At 43.0% G+C, this 17784-nt stretch overlaps 1 protein-coding gene across 4 annotated transcripts in view; it reads left to right on the top strand.

The window, feature by feature from the left end:
- The window catches only part of MYZAP (myocardial zonula adherens protein), an 86846-nt gene that overhangs the window by 23072 nt on the left and 45990 nt on the right, over positions 1-17784 (top strand). For all 4 annotated transcript variants that reach the window (XM_004578050.4, XM_058665788.1, XM_058665789.1 and 1 more), the window contains 7 exons: positions 1680-1772; positions 4025-4138; positions 7382-7534; positions 9742-9867; positions 10814-10942; positions 15037-15116; positions 17114-17219. In XM_004578050.4, coding sequence (XP_004578107.1) covers positions 1680-1772; positions 4025-4138; positions 7382-7534; positions 9742-9867; positions 10814-10942; positions 15037-15116; positions 17114-17219 — 801 coding nt within the window. The remainder of the gene's footprint in view (positions 1-1679; positions 1773-4024; positions 4139-7381; positions 7535-9741; positions 9868-10813; positions 10943-15036; positions 15117-17113; positions 17220-17784) is intronic.

Genomic DNA, 17784 nt, shown 5'->3' with positions numbered 1-17784 from the left:
GATCTTGAGCCATAGATGACACGTGCCAAAGTTGTAGGGCTGGGTCTGACCTGGAATTACTGATGTGCAAGTTGAAATTAACTGCCACGTTCTTCCTTTTAAAGCTGCCTTGGAATCCTCCCTGGCATGGTCATTCCTGAGTGTGTTTATGAGTCTGTTTACTCTCTGTCCCTGGTGAAAGACACTCTGGGCTTGTTGACTTCCTGCAGTGTTCGCCAGTGGAATCAACACCCAGTTCCAGGTTGTACCACTCCCACTGATGAACAGTGCAGGGATAGGCTCAGGGCAGAAATGAGACCATTTTGCCTGCCTAGAGGGAAAATCAATAATTGTAGTTATTGGGAAGAGAGTAAACTGTATCATTAGAATTCATCTGGGCAAGGCTAGGGAACTTGGCCACCAGTTTCCATCATTTCTACCCATAATCCTATTACCCAGATGAACACAGAGTCTAGTTTAAAGCAGTGCGTTGCTGTGTAAAATTGCCACCATCATGGCGTCTCCCTAAAATTCTTCCCTAAACAGTCATAGGCTGGGCCCTGGGCGATAGCATAGTGGCTAAAGTTCTCACCTTGTACTCCGGGATCCCATATAGGCGCCGGTTCTAAACTCGGCAGCCCTGCTTCTCATTAAGCTCCCTGCTTGTGGCCTAGGAAAGCAGTCGAGGATGGCCCAAAACCTTGGGACTCTGCACCACATGGGAGACCTGGAGGGAGTTCCTGGCTCCTGGCTTTGGATTGGCTCAGCTCCAGCTGTTGCATTCACTTGGGGAGTGAACCATCAGATGGAAGATCTTCTCTGTCTCTCCTCCTCTCTGTATATCTGCCTTTCAAATAAAAATAAATAAATCTTAAAAAAAAAATCACAGGCTAATGAAATAGATTCCATTCAGCTCTTCCCTAAAATAGCAGCTCCTTAATACATCTGGAGAAAACTCTCTCAGACTTCCCATCCTCTTTGAGAATCCCTTTGTCTATCCTAGGGGCACCAGAAGGGTGACTATTTAAAAAACTTTTTTGTTTTTGTTGAAAAAAAAAATGAAGGTCCTGTTACTCTTCGGAGTGGTACCATTAGAGACCTTGAACAGTGTTTGGGGATCACACTCCTTTTTGTTATGGTGTCTGCTGTAGGTGTTTATTGAGGAGCCCCCATCACATTCGCAGGTTCTCTGGTGCTTATAATTTCGTGCCTCACATTCCAGACATATAGTTGCTCTTTGGTGGTTAGAGCAGAGATAGCGAACCTCAGAAGTTGTCTTTTGCTTTACGGTTTTTTGTTGTTGTTGTTGTTGTTTGTTTCTTTGTGTTTTTTTGGTACTCATAGCCATGTGTTATAGAGTCCATTTATTACAAACTTTCCACTTGTAAAAATATATGATGAGAAGAGGAGTGACTTGGCCAAAAGTGGTTCGAGGGTGATAGGTGTATTTGAACAAACCATTTTTCTTCAGTTTATTACTTAATAGCCAGTGCTTATTGATAATTGTAGTTAAATATAATTATTATTTTAATCATTTCCTTGATTTAGAATTGGATGATATTTTTGCTCAATTTTCTAAATACCTTGTTCATAAGATTATTTTTTGTATGGCCCTTCTCTCATTAAAGTTTTATAAGTGTTTTGGAACTCCAGAAAGTGAGTTAACTGTATCTCTAACTTAGCATCTTTATGGGCTGCAGGTAAGAGCCACTTTGGAGAAAGTAAGGAAGCGAATGTTTGGCGACTACGATGAAATGCGGCATAAGATTCGGCAGCTCACTCAGGATCTGTCAGTAAGTCAGCCTCACAGTGATGGGAATTGCTTCTGGAACTTTCATGTTTCAATGAACTGAAGGCACCAAATGGCAGGATAAAGTTTATTACTTAAACTCTAAAATTTTTGTGATGAGAGTAATCTTATTTATGCTCAGTACATTTCCCCTGAAGTCTATTTCTAGCACGTGTCAGATGTCTGATGGATGAGCATATTTATCGTAGTGTTGTTTACAATAGTAAAAGTATTACAACTGTGCACTGAAAGGGGGATATAAAATAAACCATATGAGGGAACTTCAAAAAGTTTGTGACAATGGAATTGAAAGATGAGTTTATTTTGGTAAAAGAACTTTTGAAACCCATGCATGCAAAAGGGTCTTGCAAAAGATCACGAAAAATGCATATTATCATAAATCCATATGTGGATTCCAAAACTTTTTGGCATTAAAATAGACTTAATTACATATAATTACTTCTGCATTTTCTAAGTGCTTGTACAATGTGAGTATGTTACCTATTCAAAAATGTAAGAAAAATATCCTTCCTCTAGTGTAATTAGGAGAATGCTTGTGGGATGAAAAAGCTGTTGTTATTCTCAAAGGTAAAAACCCACATATGCAACACATTGAATGACATACTTTCCAGTGACCATCAAAATAAGCAGGCAAGAAGAGCAGCTACAATAGTCCTGTTGTAGTTTAAGTGATGATTGTGCGGTGAGACTATCTGCTGAAGTAACACCTACTACTTTGATTATAGCAGTATGAAGATATAAACATATCCACCTAGCCCATTCTCACTGTCAAGTGGGAGGTTTGTGGCATTCTCTCCTATTCATGGAAAATCACTGTGATATTCACTGACGGACATGAATGACTGTCCTCAAAGCCAAGGGGTTGGGTTTTTATTCAGTGCATAAATAAGATTTTGCCCTTTGCTTTCCGTCCCCATCTCTTATGCATCCTCATTCTCTCAAACTAGGGATCCCATGTCTGTACCCCCAGTCTCTTCTTTCTCTAGACCTTCCCACACCCTGCAAGCAAATTAAACTTGCTGCAGTACTGTTCTGTGGACATGCATGTGCCTGTCCACAGGTGTTTGCCCCAGGCCCCTGCTTCTTTTCTCACTCCCCACGGAACACTTCTGCCCTGCTGTGCTGCTTTCTGTGGTTCCCACAGGCCACCCAAAGGCCTACCCATGAACCTTCCTGGGAACCCCTGCCCCAAGTTCTCCTGACCCCTGCCTGTCTGTTTTCAGTCCTCGTTTAGGTCTAGCTTGAGTGTGACTCTAATGAGGTGCATATTAAGCACACACACCCAACAAAGACAGCTACAAAACAACTCTGAGAGTTGAGTAACTTCAAAGCAAAATGACCAAAGACATTTTCAAGTTCTATTTTGCTCTTTCTGAGCTGTTTGGGTGCCAGTCACATAACCTCTCTGATTCCATGTCTTTCCTGAAAAGGACAATATTCTGAGTCTCATACAATGTTGTTGAGGACTCTGCACTGCAGAGCCGAAGAATAAGTAAAGCTTTGGGTTGAATGTGTCACTGTAAGGATACTTCAGAAAGCATCTAGAAAAATGGCATTATAAGCAATGTTTGTTGCAGTGCCAAAAAGCCATACATATTTTTTAGAAAATGCATTTTTCATGAACTTTAAAAAATGTTTATTTTCATCTACCTAACCACAAAGTGACACATAAACAGAAATAGAGACACAGAAAGATATCACTTATCCACTGGTTCACTCCTCAAATGTCCCCAACAGCCAGGGCTGAGCCAGGCTGAAGCCAGGAGCCTGAAACTCCTCTGGGGTCTCCCATGTGGGTGGTAGGGGCCCAAGCGTTTGAGCCAATGCCTGCTGCTTCACAGCGTGTTCATTATTAGGAAGCTGTATTGAAAGTGTCAGGATTTGAACTAGTATTTGGATATAGGATGTGTGCACCTAAATTAAGACTGACTGCACAACAGAGTTTGCCTCTTCTTGAGCTTTTGGAAGGTGCCTCATATGCAGAAATTTCAAAAACTTCTGCCCCAAAGGAACCATCTTTTAATTCCATTTTCCATGATCATTCTGAAGTACCTTTACACCATTTAAAAGAAAATGATTTGTCCCTGCCTACTCTGTCATGCGCATGTTGACTTCTTCAAAGTTTGGTATTAAGTGTATTTGGCTATATCAGAAGAAAGTTTCGGGTAAGTGAAGCTTGTACTGGGTGTGTGGAGATTGGGGTTGACGTGACGTTCTTCTCCTTCCTCTGTCCAGGTTACCCGAGCTCAGCAGGACTATCTGGAGAATCACATTGAAGCCCAGTCATCAGCCTTGGATAGCTTTAATGCCATGAACTCAGCTTTGGCGTCAGACTCCATTGGTCTGCAGGTATTTATCTGCTCATGGTTAGGTGGGGCCCCTTCTGTTAGAGATCACTTAAGCTTAATCAAGAGTGGGCGCTGTTCCTCTAGACAAAGATAAGTCACAGAATCTCCTCAGCTCATTATTCGGACTCCTTTAAGCATAGCCATAGTAAAGATTGTGAAGTTGAAGGAAGTGTATTCAAGCTGAGGCTGTACACCTTTGTTTATGTTACAGAGCCGGGGTTCAGACTTAGTGAGTTCAGTGATGGGGACATCACTTGCTCCACCAGATATGAGAGTAGTGCTTGGTGCCAAGCCTAGGACGACACACCAGCCCCCTTTCCCTATCCCTTTCCCTGTATTGTAGGAGAGCCCTTCCCTCAACTCCCAATATGCAAAAGACAGACTTAACCCAAAGCAGTCTGTTCTAACTTACAGCTTGTGTATACCAAAGTTTTGCAAACCTGTTTTCTTAAGGTAGAAATTAGTTTGCATGAGAAAGAATGTTCCAAAGAATAGTAGTAACAGATGGAAACAGAGAGACCCAGGTTCCTCCTTTTGTGGAAATGTGTGTTGTCAGCCCAGTACAGGAGATTGCTCTCTTGAAGAGCTTGATGTCCTAGGAGCTAACCATCAAAATACTTTCCATTATTGCTATTCTGAGTTCACTACTATACTTGCAAATGAACTTGAAAAATGTTCAACACAAAGTGTTATCTTTGCTGGAAATGATTTGCCTTGGCTTTTGTGTCCAAGTATAGAAACAATAGTTCCTGCCTCTCCTCCAGCTTCATCTTTTGTTATCTTTTAATTCTTCTCTTAAAAGTTCCATGAACTATTTCCAGCTCTTTCTGTATAAATAATTTATGAGCTAAACAAACACATTTTCATGTTGGGGAATCTCCACAATCCCTAGATGCTTGTGTTCTCTGACAACAGTCGATATGGCATGGGTAGCAATAACAAAGCTTGGCTGCTGTCCAGCAGTGGCCTTGGGTGGGCCTCATGTCTGGGTTCGTCTGGGGTGCCTATTTCTCAGGGGACCTCTGAATCCCACCCATTTCCTGGCTGTCTTTTGTATATGCCAAATTTCCCCTGGCCTCAGGTCAAGCCCCACTGTGGGGCTGGCACATTCAGTAGCTTTTGTTTGCCCTTCCTCTTGCCATCCAGTGGACTTGCTAGGGCTCCCAGTCAACTCAGAAGGGCTGTACTCCACCTGGGACTTGGTTGGGATATGTACTGTGTTCCTGAAGTTTCTTTCCAGAACAACAACAAAGCTTTGCAGGTATTTTCTGGTAAATTCTGCTTTGCCATCTGATGGACAGTTATTTCACAAATCTGTTCTAGAGTAAGGTCAGCCCTAACACAGGAACCTTGACTAATTTCTAGTTACTGTTTAGAATCTTAGTTCTGATATAACCTTATACAACCAAATATTAAACTATTGTTAGAAAAAGAAAAGAGAGAGAGAGGGGGTGGTAAGAGAGAGTTTACTGTGTTACAGCGGTTAGGAAACTCAGCTGAGTCTTAAGGCAGTGGTTGTTGACTTTTTTTAAGACTTATTTTATTTTTATTGGAAAGGTGGATATACAGAGAGGAGGAGAGACAGAAAGGAAGATCTTCCATCTGTTGATTCACTCCTCAAGTGGCCACAACGGCCAGAGCTGTGCTAATCTGAAGTCAGGAGCCCAGAGCCTCCTCCAGGTCTCCCACACAGGTGCAGGGTCCCAAGGCTTTGGACTGTCCTTCACTGCTTTCCTAGGTCACAGGCAGGGAGCTGGATGAGAAGTGGGACTGCTGGGATTAGAACTGGTGCTTATATGGGATCCTGGTGCTGCAAGACATTGACTTTAGCCACTAGGCTACTGCACCAGGCCTGATTGTTGGCTTCTTATCTGTGCATGGTCCCAGTTTCTTCCTGTTGCTTGTTCTACCCACTATCGTTATTATTGACAGTGACTCCAGAGCCTTGATTTGATTTCATAGAACATCAGAGCTAAGCCTGTTGTGATGAGCTCTAGTTCCTTTGTTTTATGGACAAATTGAGTTTCGCATGCGCAAGGTGTTGAACTGGTGGAAGGGCCAGGATCAGAGTCTGGCCTCTTGGTATGGATCATAGGTGTTTGTGCAAATAAAGGAGTTAGTCTCAAGGGGGGTGGTCAAAGGACTGAGTGCTCGGGTCAGTGGATCCAAAGTCTGTCAGAGCTCAACTGTTTTGTGATTTCATGTTTCCAAATGACTTCAGAATTTCCTTTAACCCCTTCCTAATAACTACCACTAGAAATTCTCTTTCCTGATTCAAGCAGATTCAGGAGTCAGAGGTTAGATCTTGTCCAGTGTGAAGGCTGAAGGGTTGGGGAAGCTTCAGAAATGGATCATCCCACAAAGAGGACAAAGGTGTTAAGAAACCCTTTCCACCACTATTTCCCAAGTCTTCTGATTTCAGAAGTTGATTAACTTGGGGAAGTGTGAAAGGTACCATGACTCAATTTCTGATGTCAAAGTTCTGGCATTTATGGAAACCATTTCTCTTTGAGCAAAATTAGCCAGCTAGAAAGCAAAAGTATTAGTTAAATATTCCTGCTTCAGTGGGTGGCCTGGAGCAGTAGTTACAATGCTTTTGATAGATGCTAGGCTTTTATCAAACTCAGTTCCTTTTTGGTACTTTTCTTTGCCCAATGGAAGAAGCTGAGCATTTGCCAGCCTTGTCACTATTCTGGCAGACAGTCTGGGAATAGAGAAGTGACAGATTTTTTTTTAATAAACAAGGACAATATATCTCCATTCTATAACAGTCACGTTTCATGTGGGAATATGAAAAAACAGAAAACAACGAAGAAAATAAATATCTGTGTTCTTATCCCATAGTGAAAGCTATTATTTACATTTTTCCTATCTTTCTTCCATGTATGCATAAATACCTATTTGAACCAGTTCATATCTTTATTGTGTATGGGATTGAATTGTGCTTAGTATTTTTTCCCATGGGAAATAATATATTAAGAACAATTTTCCTTGGAAAAACTGCATTTTCCTCCATTTCCACCCACCCCAAACAGTATTGGCAGCATCTATGGGATATTATGGGGAGGCTCCCTAGCCTGTCAGAGTATGGGATGGCAGACCTCAGTCCAGACTAGGACCCAGGGCAGCAGCTTCTGTGGCCTGATGTCTGCCTCAGAGGGATGAGGCGAAGATGCCCAGTGCATGACCCCAGCCATGTTTTCTTTACACTACTAATTCCAGCTTTGTTTTTATTTTCAAACAGAAAACCCTTGTGGATGTTACTTTGGAAAATAGCAACATTAAGGATCAAATTAGAAATTTGCAGAAGACATATGAAGCATCCATGGAGAAGCTACAGGAGAAACAGAGGCAGTTAGATGTGGCACAAGTTGAAAATCAGCTGCTGAAAATGAAGGTAAAGACACGTCTAGATTTCCTACTGACTTTTCTTCCCTTTGTCTCTTTCTTCCTCACTTTTATTCTTCCATGTCCTTTTCTCTATTCTCCATTTGATTTGATCCTCTGTGATCAGCTTCATAGGGCTGGCCTCAAAACGAAGGTGACTGAGGAAGTGTCTGTGTTCATAGCTGTCAGTCCAGGTTGCAGGTGTCCCATGCACACTCCCGTTGGGCACTTCTTTGGCTCCTGGTTGCCTTGAAGGTGGCTTAGGCGACTGGGATGCCCACAAGTCTGGGACTCAGATGTTCTGGGACTGTATCCCTGTGCTGTTCAGACTTTTCTGAGCTCTCCAGGCCTTTCTGTATAACTTAACAAAAACAAGCTAAGGACACGTAGTTCAGTGGTCCTTGAGCTCTGCCTGCTTCCCTCCTCAGCCATCTGAGGACCCTGGGAAAAGTTCCTCTTGGTCCCTAGGCTATGTGTATTCCTGTGCTGGGCTGCTTATGTCTGGGAGGTGTCACTGCTCTCCCCATATTTGAAACATGGACAGATTTCTTACCCAGTGACTGAAGACCTGTGAGTGGCTCATGGAAGACTTTCAAGAAATTATTTCCTAAGTGATTTCTAAAAAAATCTATATCTATGATTGTAAAATCGTGTTCAATATAGGCTTATGCTGTCTTATGGGTAGTATATCTGTGTAACAATTTTTTACCCAAGCCAGAATATGAGAGGGAGTGGAAGGTGGTGGTTTTAGTAATTTTGGAAAACAAACTGGTCCTTCTTCCTGCAGGTTTCCTCAGGAGCAATCTAGACAAAGAAGGGTTGGCACACTGCTCACCCTCTGTGTTGCCACCCCCACAGGGTTCTGCCATCACAACCTGCTTGCCCTCCCACAGCCACCCTGGGCATGGTGGAAGGGAACAGGGAGCACACAGGATAGGTGGACTTGTCTTGACTTTGAGTTAAAACAGTGCCTCTCTTCTCTTTCCTATTTTATCTGTTTCCTTTCAGAATAAGAGTTGCTGGAGAAGGAGTGGACATTTAGCCAAGTTTTTCCGAAGTCCACATCTCACATTGATGTGCCTGGATTTGAGCCTTAGCTGTGGCTCCCAGTTCCAGCTTCCTCTTAATGCTGACTCCAGGAGGCAACAGTGATGACTGAAGTAGCTGGGTACCTACTGTCCATATGAGAGACCCAGACTGTAGTCCTGTCTTTGACCTTGGTCCAGCCCTGGCTGATGTAGGCATTTGGGGGAATAGACCAGCAGATAGGATCTCATTCCCTATGTGTCTGTTTCTCAAGTAAAAACAATTAGAAAGATTTTTTGAATTTATGAAACAAAGGTTTATAGTTAAAGTCTAAGATTGCTGATTCAGTAATTTATCCAATTACTTATTCCACAAGTACTTATTGAGAATCTGCTACTGGTGTCTGTTCTGGACATTGCTAGTGAGCCAAGGGTGGTCATTATCGGGGGTTGGGACATTATTAGGCAGCCTGGCTGCTTCCCTGAGTCCAGGCTCTGTCCAGCCTGTAGTTACTGCTTATAGGGACTGGTGCTTGTTTTCAATCAGACCAGTAGAGTTAAAATTTTTCCCTACTGTTCGTCTTACTTTATCACTCCCAGCAGCCCCAGCTCTGTGCAATAAACAGCAACATGGGAAGAAGGGACAAGAAAAACCTTCAGCAGGATAAGATCAGTGGCAGGAAGAGCACACTGAGGTCTTTGGCCATTAGCATCTTCAGTCCTGCTCACCCACAGTTCTGCTGCCTTGTTCTCCTCTCCCAAGCTGAAGCTGGACCTGATCAGGCCGCTAGAGGCACCCGCTTCGTACTCCCCTCGCTGGGTCAGACTGTCCGCAGACATAACATTTTTGGAAAGTACAACAGTGTTGAGTTGATTAATCCAGACTGTGTATTTGAGCCTAGCTGACATCTTAACCTAGGGTCTGGCTTGGCCAAAACAACTCGGGATTGTTCAGAAAAGTGAGCATCGATCGTCCTGTTGAGAAAGTGACCGATGGAAGTACCACTGTTCAGTGCCAGCTACATCAGTGGAGAACGCTGTGCTTTATTTCTGTGCCTCCACTCACTCTTCTTCTTTCTTCCCCGTCTCCTTGTCCCACTCTTTCCTGCTGCTTCTCTCTGTGACAGAACCCTAGGCAGTGGTGAAGTTGCTGATTGCAAAAACTGCAGTGCTGAAATGAGTGTCGTTGTAGGTGGAAGCATCCCAAGAAGCCAATGCGGAGGTGCTACGAGAGATGACTAGGAAGCTGTACAGCCAGTATGAGGAGAAGCTGCAGGCGGAGCAGCAGAAGCACAGTGCCGAAAAGGAGGCCCTTCTGGTGGGTGCGCCGCACAAGGCACTGGTGCCAAGGCTGAAGCAGTAGGGTGACTCATGGCAGTGACTGAGTGGGCTCAGAAGGGTGATGGATCCAAAAAGATTTATTTGCTTTTTTGCTTCCCCAGCCTTTCTTCCTGCCGTTGATTGTCAGCCTCCCTGCTCTGAATACACACCTCCCTCCAGCTAATCTGGTTGTTGGTTAGCATCTGTGCTTGCCTGCAGCTGTGTCCTGTCTTAGTCCGTTTGCTCCTCTCTACCTGAAATCACCTCATTTTTCTCTTTCCTTGAGAATGCTCTCCTCTCCATGTGTGAAATCTCTCCCCTTTATACACCTGGAAGCAACTCTGTCATTGTGAAGGCCACTATGTCTCTTTGCCCTTGCCGATGGGTTTCTGTTTTACCTGTCAGAAGAGATATCCTGTATTGTTTACATCTTCATTTCCCTAGAAGAACATATATTCCTTGAAGTTGTGTCTGTTTTTTGGCTTTCTACATGTGCCACATGAGTGGATTTTCTCCCTTGGAGTGAGTTGGTGCATGGTATTAGGGAGAAAGATCTGGGAATTGCACATTCAATGCTAGATCTGGCCCTAATCCCCTTTGCTTGTGGACAGATATAGTGATGCTCAGTCTATCTATTCAATATTATTTAAACCTTCACAAACTCTTGGGGGACAACTTTTAGACCTAAGGACTCTGGGGACAACATTAAGAAGGAGAAAATTCAGCCAGATGCATTAAAAAGTCACACAATGAATGAATCTGTACTCATAGATGAGAACCAGAATTACATGTCTTGAATTTATGATTCCTGAGACCCTCTTAGGTTGCAAGGCTGTGCTTTTAAAGGGAAATTGTGACTGAGGAAGTTTCATTGCTTGGAGCCTGGTGAAGGACGGATCTAGGTATTCCATGCCTGTCATGAGAGGAAGATGTTTCTTTTGTAGGAAGAAACCAATAGTTTCCTGAAGGCAATTGAAGAAGCCAATAAAAAGATGCAGGCAGCAGAAATCAGCCTAGAGGAGAAAGACCAGAGGATTGGAGAGCTTGACCGGCTGATTGAGCGGATGGAAAAGGTAAGGATGCAGCCTTGGGCCTGTTGTGCACTTGCCCAAACTGCTTTGAGTTCCCTTGTAAGCCTGTATGAGATAGAAGAAGCCCTTAACATCTCCCTAATCCCCCTAGTTTGCCATGCAAAAAAGAGTAAGGTCTATATAATCATGTCTAAGGAAGTCCAACAAATTTCTCATTTTTCCCCATGGTAACTACTTGGATGCTTTCTGAAAACATTACATATGAAATTTTTTTTATAAAAATCAATGTTTAGGATCGTTTCTCGGCCTTTTGGCTAAGATCAAGTGTAAAAATCAATGTTTAGGAAGTCTGCTTTGCCTGAACTTGGCTTACCTGTTGCATCATCAAGCCCTATTTAGATGTCCTAACAATATCCTAGTTCTGTTTTAGGAGCCAGGGATTTGGGGAGGCCACATTTCTTTGTGGTTTGGTGAGGGGCTAATGAGCAGGGAAGAGCTAAACTGAGACAATGAAGGCAATTTAGAGAAAAGGAAGAGACAGGAAATCAGGCAGAAAGTGGAGAAAGGGGAGGCAAGAGGGAAGACAGACAAAGGGTGGATGACCTTCAGCAGGTGATGGCTGGCTTCTGGGGAAGGTCCTGGGCCGAGGCAGTGGCTGGCGCTTGGAAAAGAGTTCTCTGGCACTCTATGAGCCTGCAGACAGTGGTGAGTGATCTACTGTGACATGCCTAACATCCCGTCAACTTATTCTAAATCCTGATGGTCCCCAACCTGGAGATAGAGACAGGGGAAATGACAGCATGTGCAAGGTCACTAGCCAGGTTTCCAGATGATTCTGAGAAAAGGTCTGCTGCATAAAGTTGTCTGCAGTGCCTGGGAAGGCAAGGTGTAACCAGAATGGGAACTGCATTGAGGCTTCAGGGCTAACTGGGGGAAAGGGACTCTCCTTTTAGCTAATATCTTTATTTGAAAAGAATTTGAGGCAACTATGTGGTCACTTGCGATCTCACTGTTACCATCTGGGAAAACAAAATCCCATCTTTTGTTGAGGGTCAGATGACGGACACATTGAGAGGATCATGTCAGTACCGATTAGAGGAAGTAGCAGTGAAGATGGGGTGGCAAGGGTGCCTTCTGAGACTTGGGTGAGCTTCCTCCCACATGACCTTCCAGCAATGGAGAAAGATACTGGCTGGCCCAAAGTCTGTGGGTGACACATCTGACTGAGGAATAAAGACCCAGGGTGAGCTGGCAGCATGGCAGAGGTGGTTTGGGCAGAGGTGCCATCTTTGAGGCAGATGGAGTAGTGGTTGGGAGCACAGTGATCGGAGGCAGGTAGGCCTACAGCATGAGTGGTGCTTCTCTTTCTTTGTGTGGGCAGTCACTGCACTTTTCAAATGGAGTTTGGTGAAATGCCCATAATCCTTGTCCTTATTCTGAAGCCAGTGAGAAAAACCAGTGTCGGATGCTGAGCCTGGTACCTGGCTCACAGGGATAATTTGTAGTTCAGGTTTGTATTTGTAACAGGTTTGCTCCTGGTCAGTTTTTCCTAGCTGAAGCCATTTTGTAGTTTACCTTATTTATGCCTGTAGATTTTCAACAGTTTGTGGTTTTTCTCCACCGGTTCCTGCAGGCATAACATGAGGATGGGGGAGCTAGGGAGGTAGAGGACCAGGGCCTTCTTGGCAGCAGTTGGGTAACATAAAACCTTCCTCATATCACACTGGCTTTTCCTTCAGTGATTGAGAATTTATTGTCCTTTCTTTAAATCTTCCCTTCCATTAGGCTAGAGAAATGCTTCCTTTATCTAGCTGAGATTAGATAGACCAATTTATGCTCTTTCCCCCTGTAGGGATAAATCTCTGGGAGCAGGAATCTGGCCAAACCTCTGTCATACTCCACGTGCCACTGCCGTGGAGTGGGCTGTCTGTAGGCAGGAAATGAAGTGGAGGTTGCATCCTGCTCTCATTTAGTTTTGGCTTTTGTGTAAAGACAAGCTGTACTCTTTTGAATGACTTCCTTACGGCATACTAATGCTTTCATATTGAACATTTGCTTGACATATCCCTTTTTCTGATCAATAAATATCTACAAAGGAACGGGCATGTTCTATGACTTCACCCAGGTGATGATTTCCCTGATGTGAACAAATGGAAGGAATTATGTGTGTAGACTTAAGATTTTCTGGACCCTGTGCAATGGTGTAGCGGCTAAAGTCCTTGCCTTGCATGTGCCAGGATCTCATATAGGCACCAGTTTGTGTCCTGGCAGCCCCACTTCCCATTCAGCTCCCTGTTTGTGGCCTGGGAAAGCAGTTGAGGACAGCTCAAGGCCTTTGGGACCCTGCACCTATGTGGGAGACCCGGAGGAGGCTTCTGACTCGTGGCTTCACACTGGCATAGCTCTAGCTGTTGTGGCTGCTTGGATAGTGAATCAATGGATGGAAGATCTTCCTCTCTGTCTCTCTTCCTCTTTGCATATCTGACTTACCAATACAAGTAAAAGAAAATCTTAAAAAAATATATTTTCTATACTTCAGTTAACAAAACAGAAGTCTTGTCCAACTTTGTAAAACCCTCTTTTGGGGGGCAAGAGAATGCTAGTTTGTGAAAGGTTCACCACTCTAATTTTAGAGGTGCCATGGTTTGGATACTAGTGTCTCTCCAAGGCAGAGTGTTAAATGCTTGGTCTTTAAGGTGCTGCCACTGAGAGATCTTGGAGCTATTAGGAAATAGTAAGGAGTTAGGGCCTAGTGGAAGATTATTGGGGTCTGGAGTGACATCTTGAGAGAGTTGCTGTGAAAGCCCAGGTTTGTGCCATGCACTCTTTCTGCTTCCTGCATCACTACGTAATCCATGCCCTGTGGGCTCTTTGCCATTTACCATGGGCTCGTCATCAAAAATAGGTCTACACTCTGCTTTTTGGGCTTGGGATTTTCAGAACTCTTTAGTGAAATACTGTTTTCTTCATTGGTAGCTTGTCTCAGGCTTTTTGTGGTAGTAATGAGCAATTGACTGATACAAGAGCTAATGTAAACTTCCAGCCATTGGTATACTACATAGGGTTGAGGGGGAGAATCCTGGTTAGGCCAGGTGGTTTGCTATAGAGATTTAAAATAGCAATATATCTTCAGTGAAAGTTTCTCTTCCTTTGTTGTTCTGATGTTGCCAGTGATATCAAATTCATCCTGTCTAGGGTAGTCTGCTCTCTACCCTTGGCCTGCCCTTTGGTTTTATCCTTACAGTTTTAGGAGTCATAGGAATTTTTCAAAATCTGCTTTTTAATAAAATGGTGGAGCAGAAGTTTGGTGTCTATATAACTGAGAGTTTGTTGGGAGACTTTCTGAGAATAAAGATGAGTTTTTGTAGCTCTTGGAGGAAGACTTTATGTCAAATAATCTTCTCTCACTTAGTAAGCAGGATTTGATAAACTTTCATTTTAAGATGCTAACATCTGCAACATATTTCCAGTGCAGTTTCAGTGGTCCCATGCTTTTATCACATCCATTTTCTCAAAATAAATAATTGTCCAAATTCTGGTAGGAAAAATTTAAAAATTTGTTTACTATTGGAAAGAGTAATAGAAAAGGAAAGACAGAGAGAGATCTTTCATCTACCAGTTCACTCCCCACATGATTGCAACAACTGGGGCCAGGCCAGGCCAAAGCCAGGAACCTTCCTAGAAACTCCCATAGATGGCAGTCCATTGTCTTTCCATGCACATTAGCAGAAAGCTAGATTTGAAGCAGATTATCGAGAGTTCAAACTGGCCCTTGATATAGGTTGTCTGTGTTGCAAGTAGTGGTTTAATCCACTCTGCCACCATGTTGGCTTCTAGGGTAAACTTTTAAATACATACATAGACAGAACAGGGTACAAAGTGCACAGCTTGCCAGGTATATATTTTCTGTTGCTACTGTAACAAGTTTCTGCAAAACTAGCAGTTTAAAATGTAATTTTATATTAGTACACACCAACAGATTAGCCACTTTTGGTGAGCTTTCGACTGTGGTTAAGTGTGTAAAACTGGGATGGGGCAGTATGTAGATTTGTACACATTAGTGCTGGAAATTTAACACGCATTCCCTGTGCAACTTGGGATCCACTGGTGAAAGCCTCATTTATGGTTTGTTTTAGGAACGGCATCAGCTCCAACTTCAGCTTGCAGAACATGAAACAGAACTGTCAGGGGAAGTGGCTGATTCTGACAAGGAGAGGTAAGAGGCTGCATTTGGCAGTGTACTTGGCCGGTTGGCATGCTGTGTCCTTGACGGTGAATTGGACCCTTCTTTTCTCCCAATGTTTTGTATTCATTTAACTTTATTTCTGATAATCTGTATTACTCCTTTTGTTTTGAACATCCTTTAAATGATCACTATACTACACAACATAAGTTTTCATCAAACAAAACCCTATCTCATGCCTCTCTTACAACCTCACAATAAAAACATATTTATATTCAGCATGCAAGCTGTTGTTTCCTTTAGTCATTTTAAATACTGATATTAACCACAGCCTTAATCTTTGGAAGTTGTAAACTAGTATTCTGAGGATGGGTACCATTTTATAATGTTCCTTATACTGTTTTCTCATAGAACAATATGACACATTTATTAGCAGACTCATACACACATACTCAGAGTATACATAATTTTAAGAATCCAACAAATAAATATGCTTGAATTTGTGCTTCCCAATATTTGAATATTTTATCTATTTGGAAATGACCTAGATAGTTAATGAATATCTGACATTTTATTTAACTTAGTAATGCTAAAAGGATGTAGTTATCAAAGAGATTAGAGAAACCTTTAAAGCAAACATAGTTTACAACATAATTTCTAGTAGAAGCACATTTATACTTTTGTTCCATTTATGTCTATTTGATTTATTCATTCTTACGTCATATTCCTATTTTTATGACCTTAAACATGTAATAAAGTATGACTAAATTATATTTAATGCTGATGGACATATTTTATTGAAGGCAGAGAGAGGTCTTCTATCTATTAATTCATTACCCAAACACTTGCAGCAGTTAGAACTGGGACAGACCAAACCCAGGAGCCAGTGACTCAATCTAAGTACCTGCTGCCTCCAAAACTCCACATTAGGAGGAAGCTGGAGAGGAGAGTGAAGCTGGGATTAGAACTCAGGCACCCTGATAAGAGGTGCAGGTATCCCAAGTGGTGGTTAAATGTTGCAGCAAATGCTTGTCCCAGTAGGTCTGTTTTTACCCTAAGTCATGTGAGCTTGAAAAACATTTGGGTTAATTGTCTAACAAGGGAGTACTCAAATATTTTAAAGTCAATTTGATACCATCTTGGCGATATACAAACACATGTATAGACTTTAATGTATATGTTGACATATCAAACCACACATACATATATGTGTATATGTAAAATGTGGACAGAAGCAAATGTTTGTAGCCAAGAGATAAGGGCAATATTCAACTCACTCATTCGGAGACATCTAGTTGAAATTGTCTGCAAAAGAAGCACAATGACGTTGAAACATGATTAAAATCCTTGAGATGGGGTAGGAAATCTCAAAGACATGGACAAAGAATGTCAAGTTTTAAGAAGGAATTTGGTTGTTAACCAGGTGAAAGAGAAAACCCAAAACAGGTGCCAGAGTAACACTACATCATAGGCATTTAAGACTCAGAAACCCCTACCTTAAGATTTATTTTATTTTTATTGTAAAGGCAGATTTACAGAAAGAAGGCAAGTTAGAGGGAGGAGGTCTTCCATCTGCTGGTTCACTCCCCATATGGCCACAATGACAGGAGCTGAGCCAATCCTAAGCCAGGAGTCAGGAGCCTTCTCCAGGTCTCCCATGTGGGCGCAGGGTCCAAACAGTTTGGACCATCCTCGATTGCTCTTCAAGACCACAAGCAAGGAGCTAGATCAAAAGTGGACACAAAAGTGGACAGCCAGGACACAAACCAATTGCCCATATGGGATGCCAGTGCTTAAAGGCAGAGAATTAGTCAGTTGAGCCATCATGCCAGTCCTTCAGAAGCCTCTTTAAGGTAACCGACTGTGTTGGATCATGAGCCACTTAGGGCTAAGAAGGAATTCCCACCCTTTTCTCCATTTTCAGACTGTTTCAGTCCAGTTGTCTCTTCAAATCAGTGGCCGTTTTTCTTCAAAGCTCACCTTTCTGTGTTGGTTTAGGACTGAAATTCCTTTTCTGTTGGTTGTGTTAGGTATCAGCAGCTGGAGGAGGAATCAGCCAGCCTCCGGGAGCGCATCAGACACCTTGACGACATGGTGCACTGCCAGCAGAAGAAGGTCAAGCAGATGGTCGAGGAGGTAAGTGCCGGTGCCAGGCCATGGTCCCAGGACTGCTTCTGGGGGTTGGAGAACTAAGGCCCGGCACAGATCAGGCACAGCTCAGTTTCTCAGGGCTCCAAGAACACTTGCTCAGGCCATTGCTGTCTCTGCCCTATGTACTGGTGATTATCCCTCCCAAGAGGAATTCTCCAGATCGAATGGTCGCAGTGAAAAGAGCTGTGAACTGCATTTCTTGTGCTCACCAACATTCAAAGGACAGTGACACGTCAGGGGACATTCAGATGACACATGGCTATATGATGAAAGTGAGCATTAGCTCTGGCCTTTTTCTAATTCTGGTGTGTCTGGCTTCTTTTTCACTTTCTTTCCTTACCTGTCTTCCTCTCTGTTAGAAATTAATTTTGTTAATTTACTTACAAGGCAGAGAAAAAGAGAGGCAGAGAGATATAGAGAAAATGCTCCCATTCACAGATTTACTCCCTTAATGCTTGCAACAGCCAGGACTGGACAAGGCTAGACTAGAGGCAGGAGTTGGGAACTCAACCTAGGTCTCCCATATGGGCAGCAGGGACTTCAGTGCTTA

Source organism: Ochotona princeps, chromosome 6 (genome assembly GCF_030435755.1).
Source record: "Ochotona princeps isolate mOchPri1 chromosome 6, mOchPri1.hap1, whole genome shotgun sequence".
In the NCBI taxonomy this organism is placed as follows: domain Eukaryota; kingdom Metazoa; phylum Chordata; class Mammalia; order Lagomorpha; family Ochotonidae; genus Ochotona; species Ochotona princeps.
Note: the sequence above shows the minus strand (reverse complement) of the source record. Positions and strands in the feature narration are given on the sequence as shown.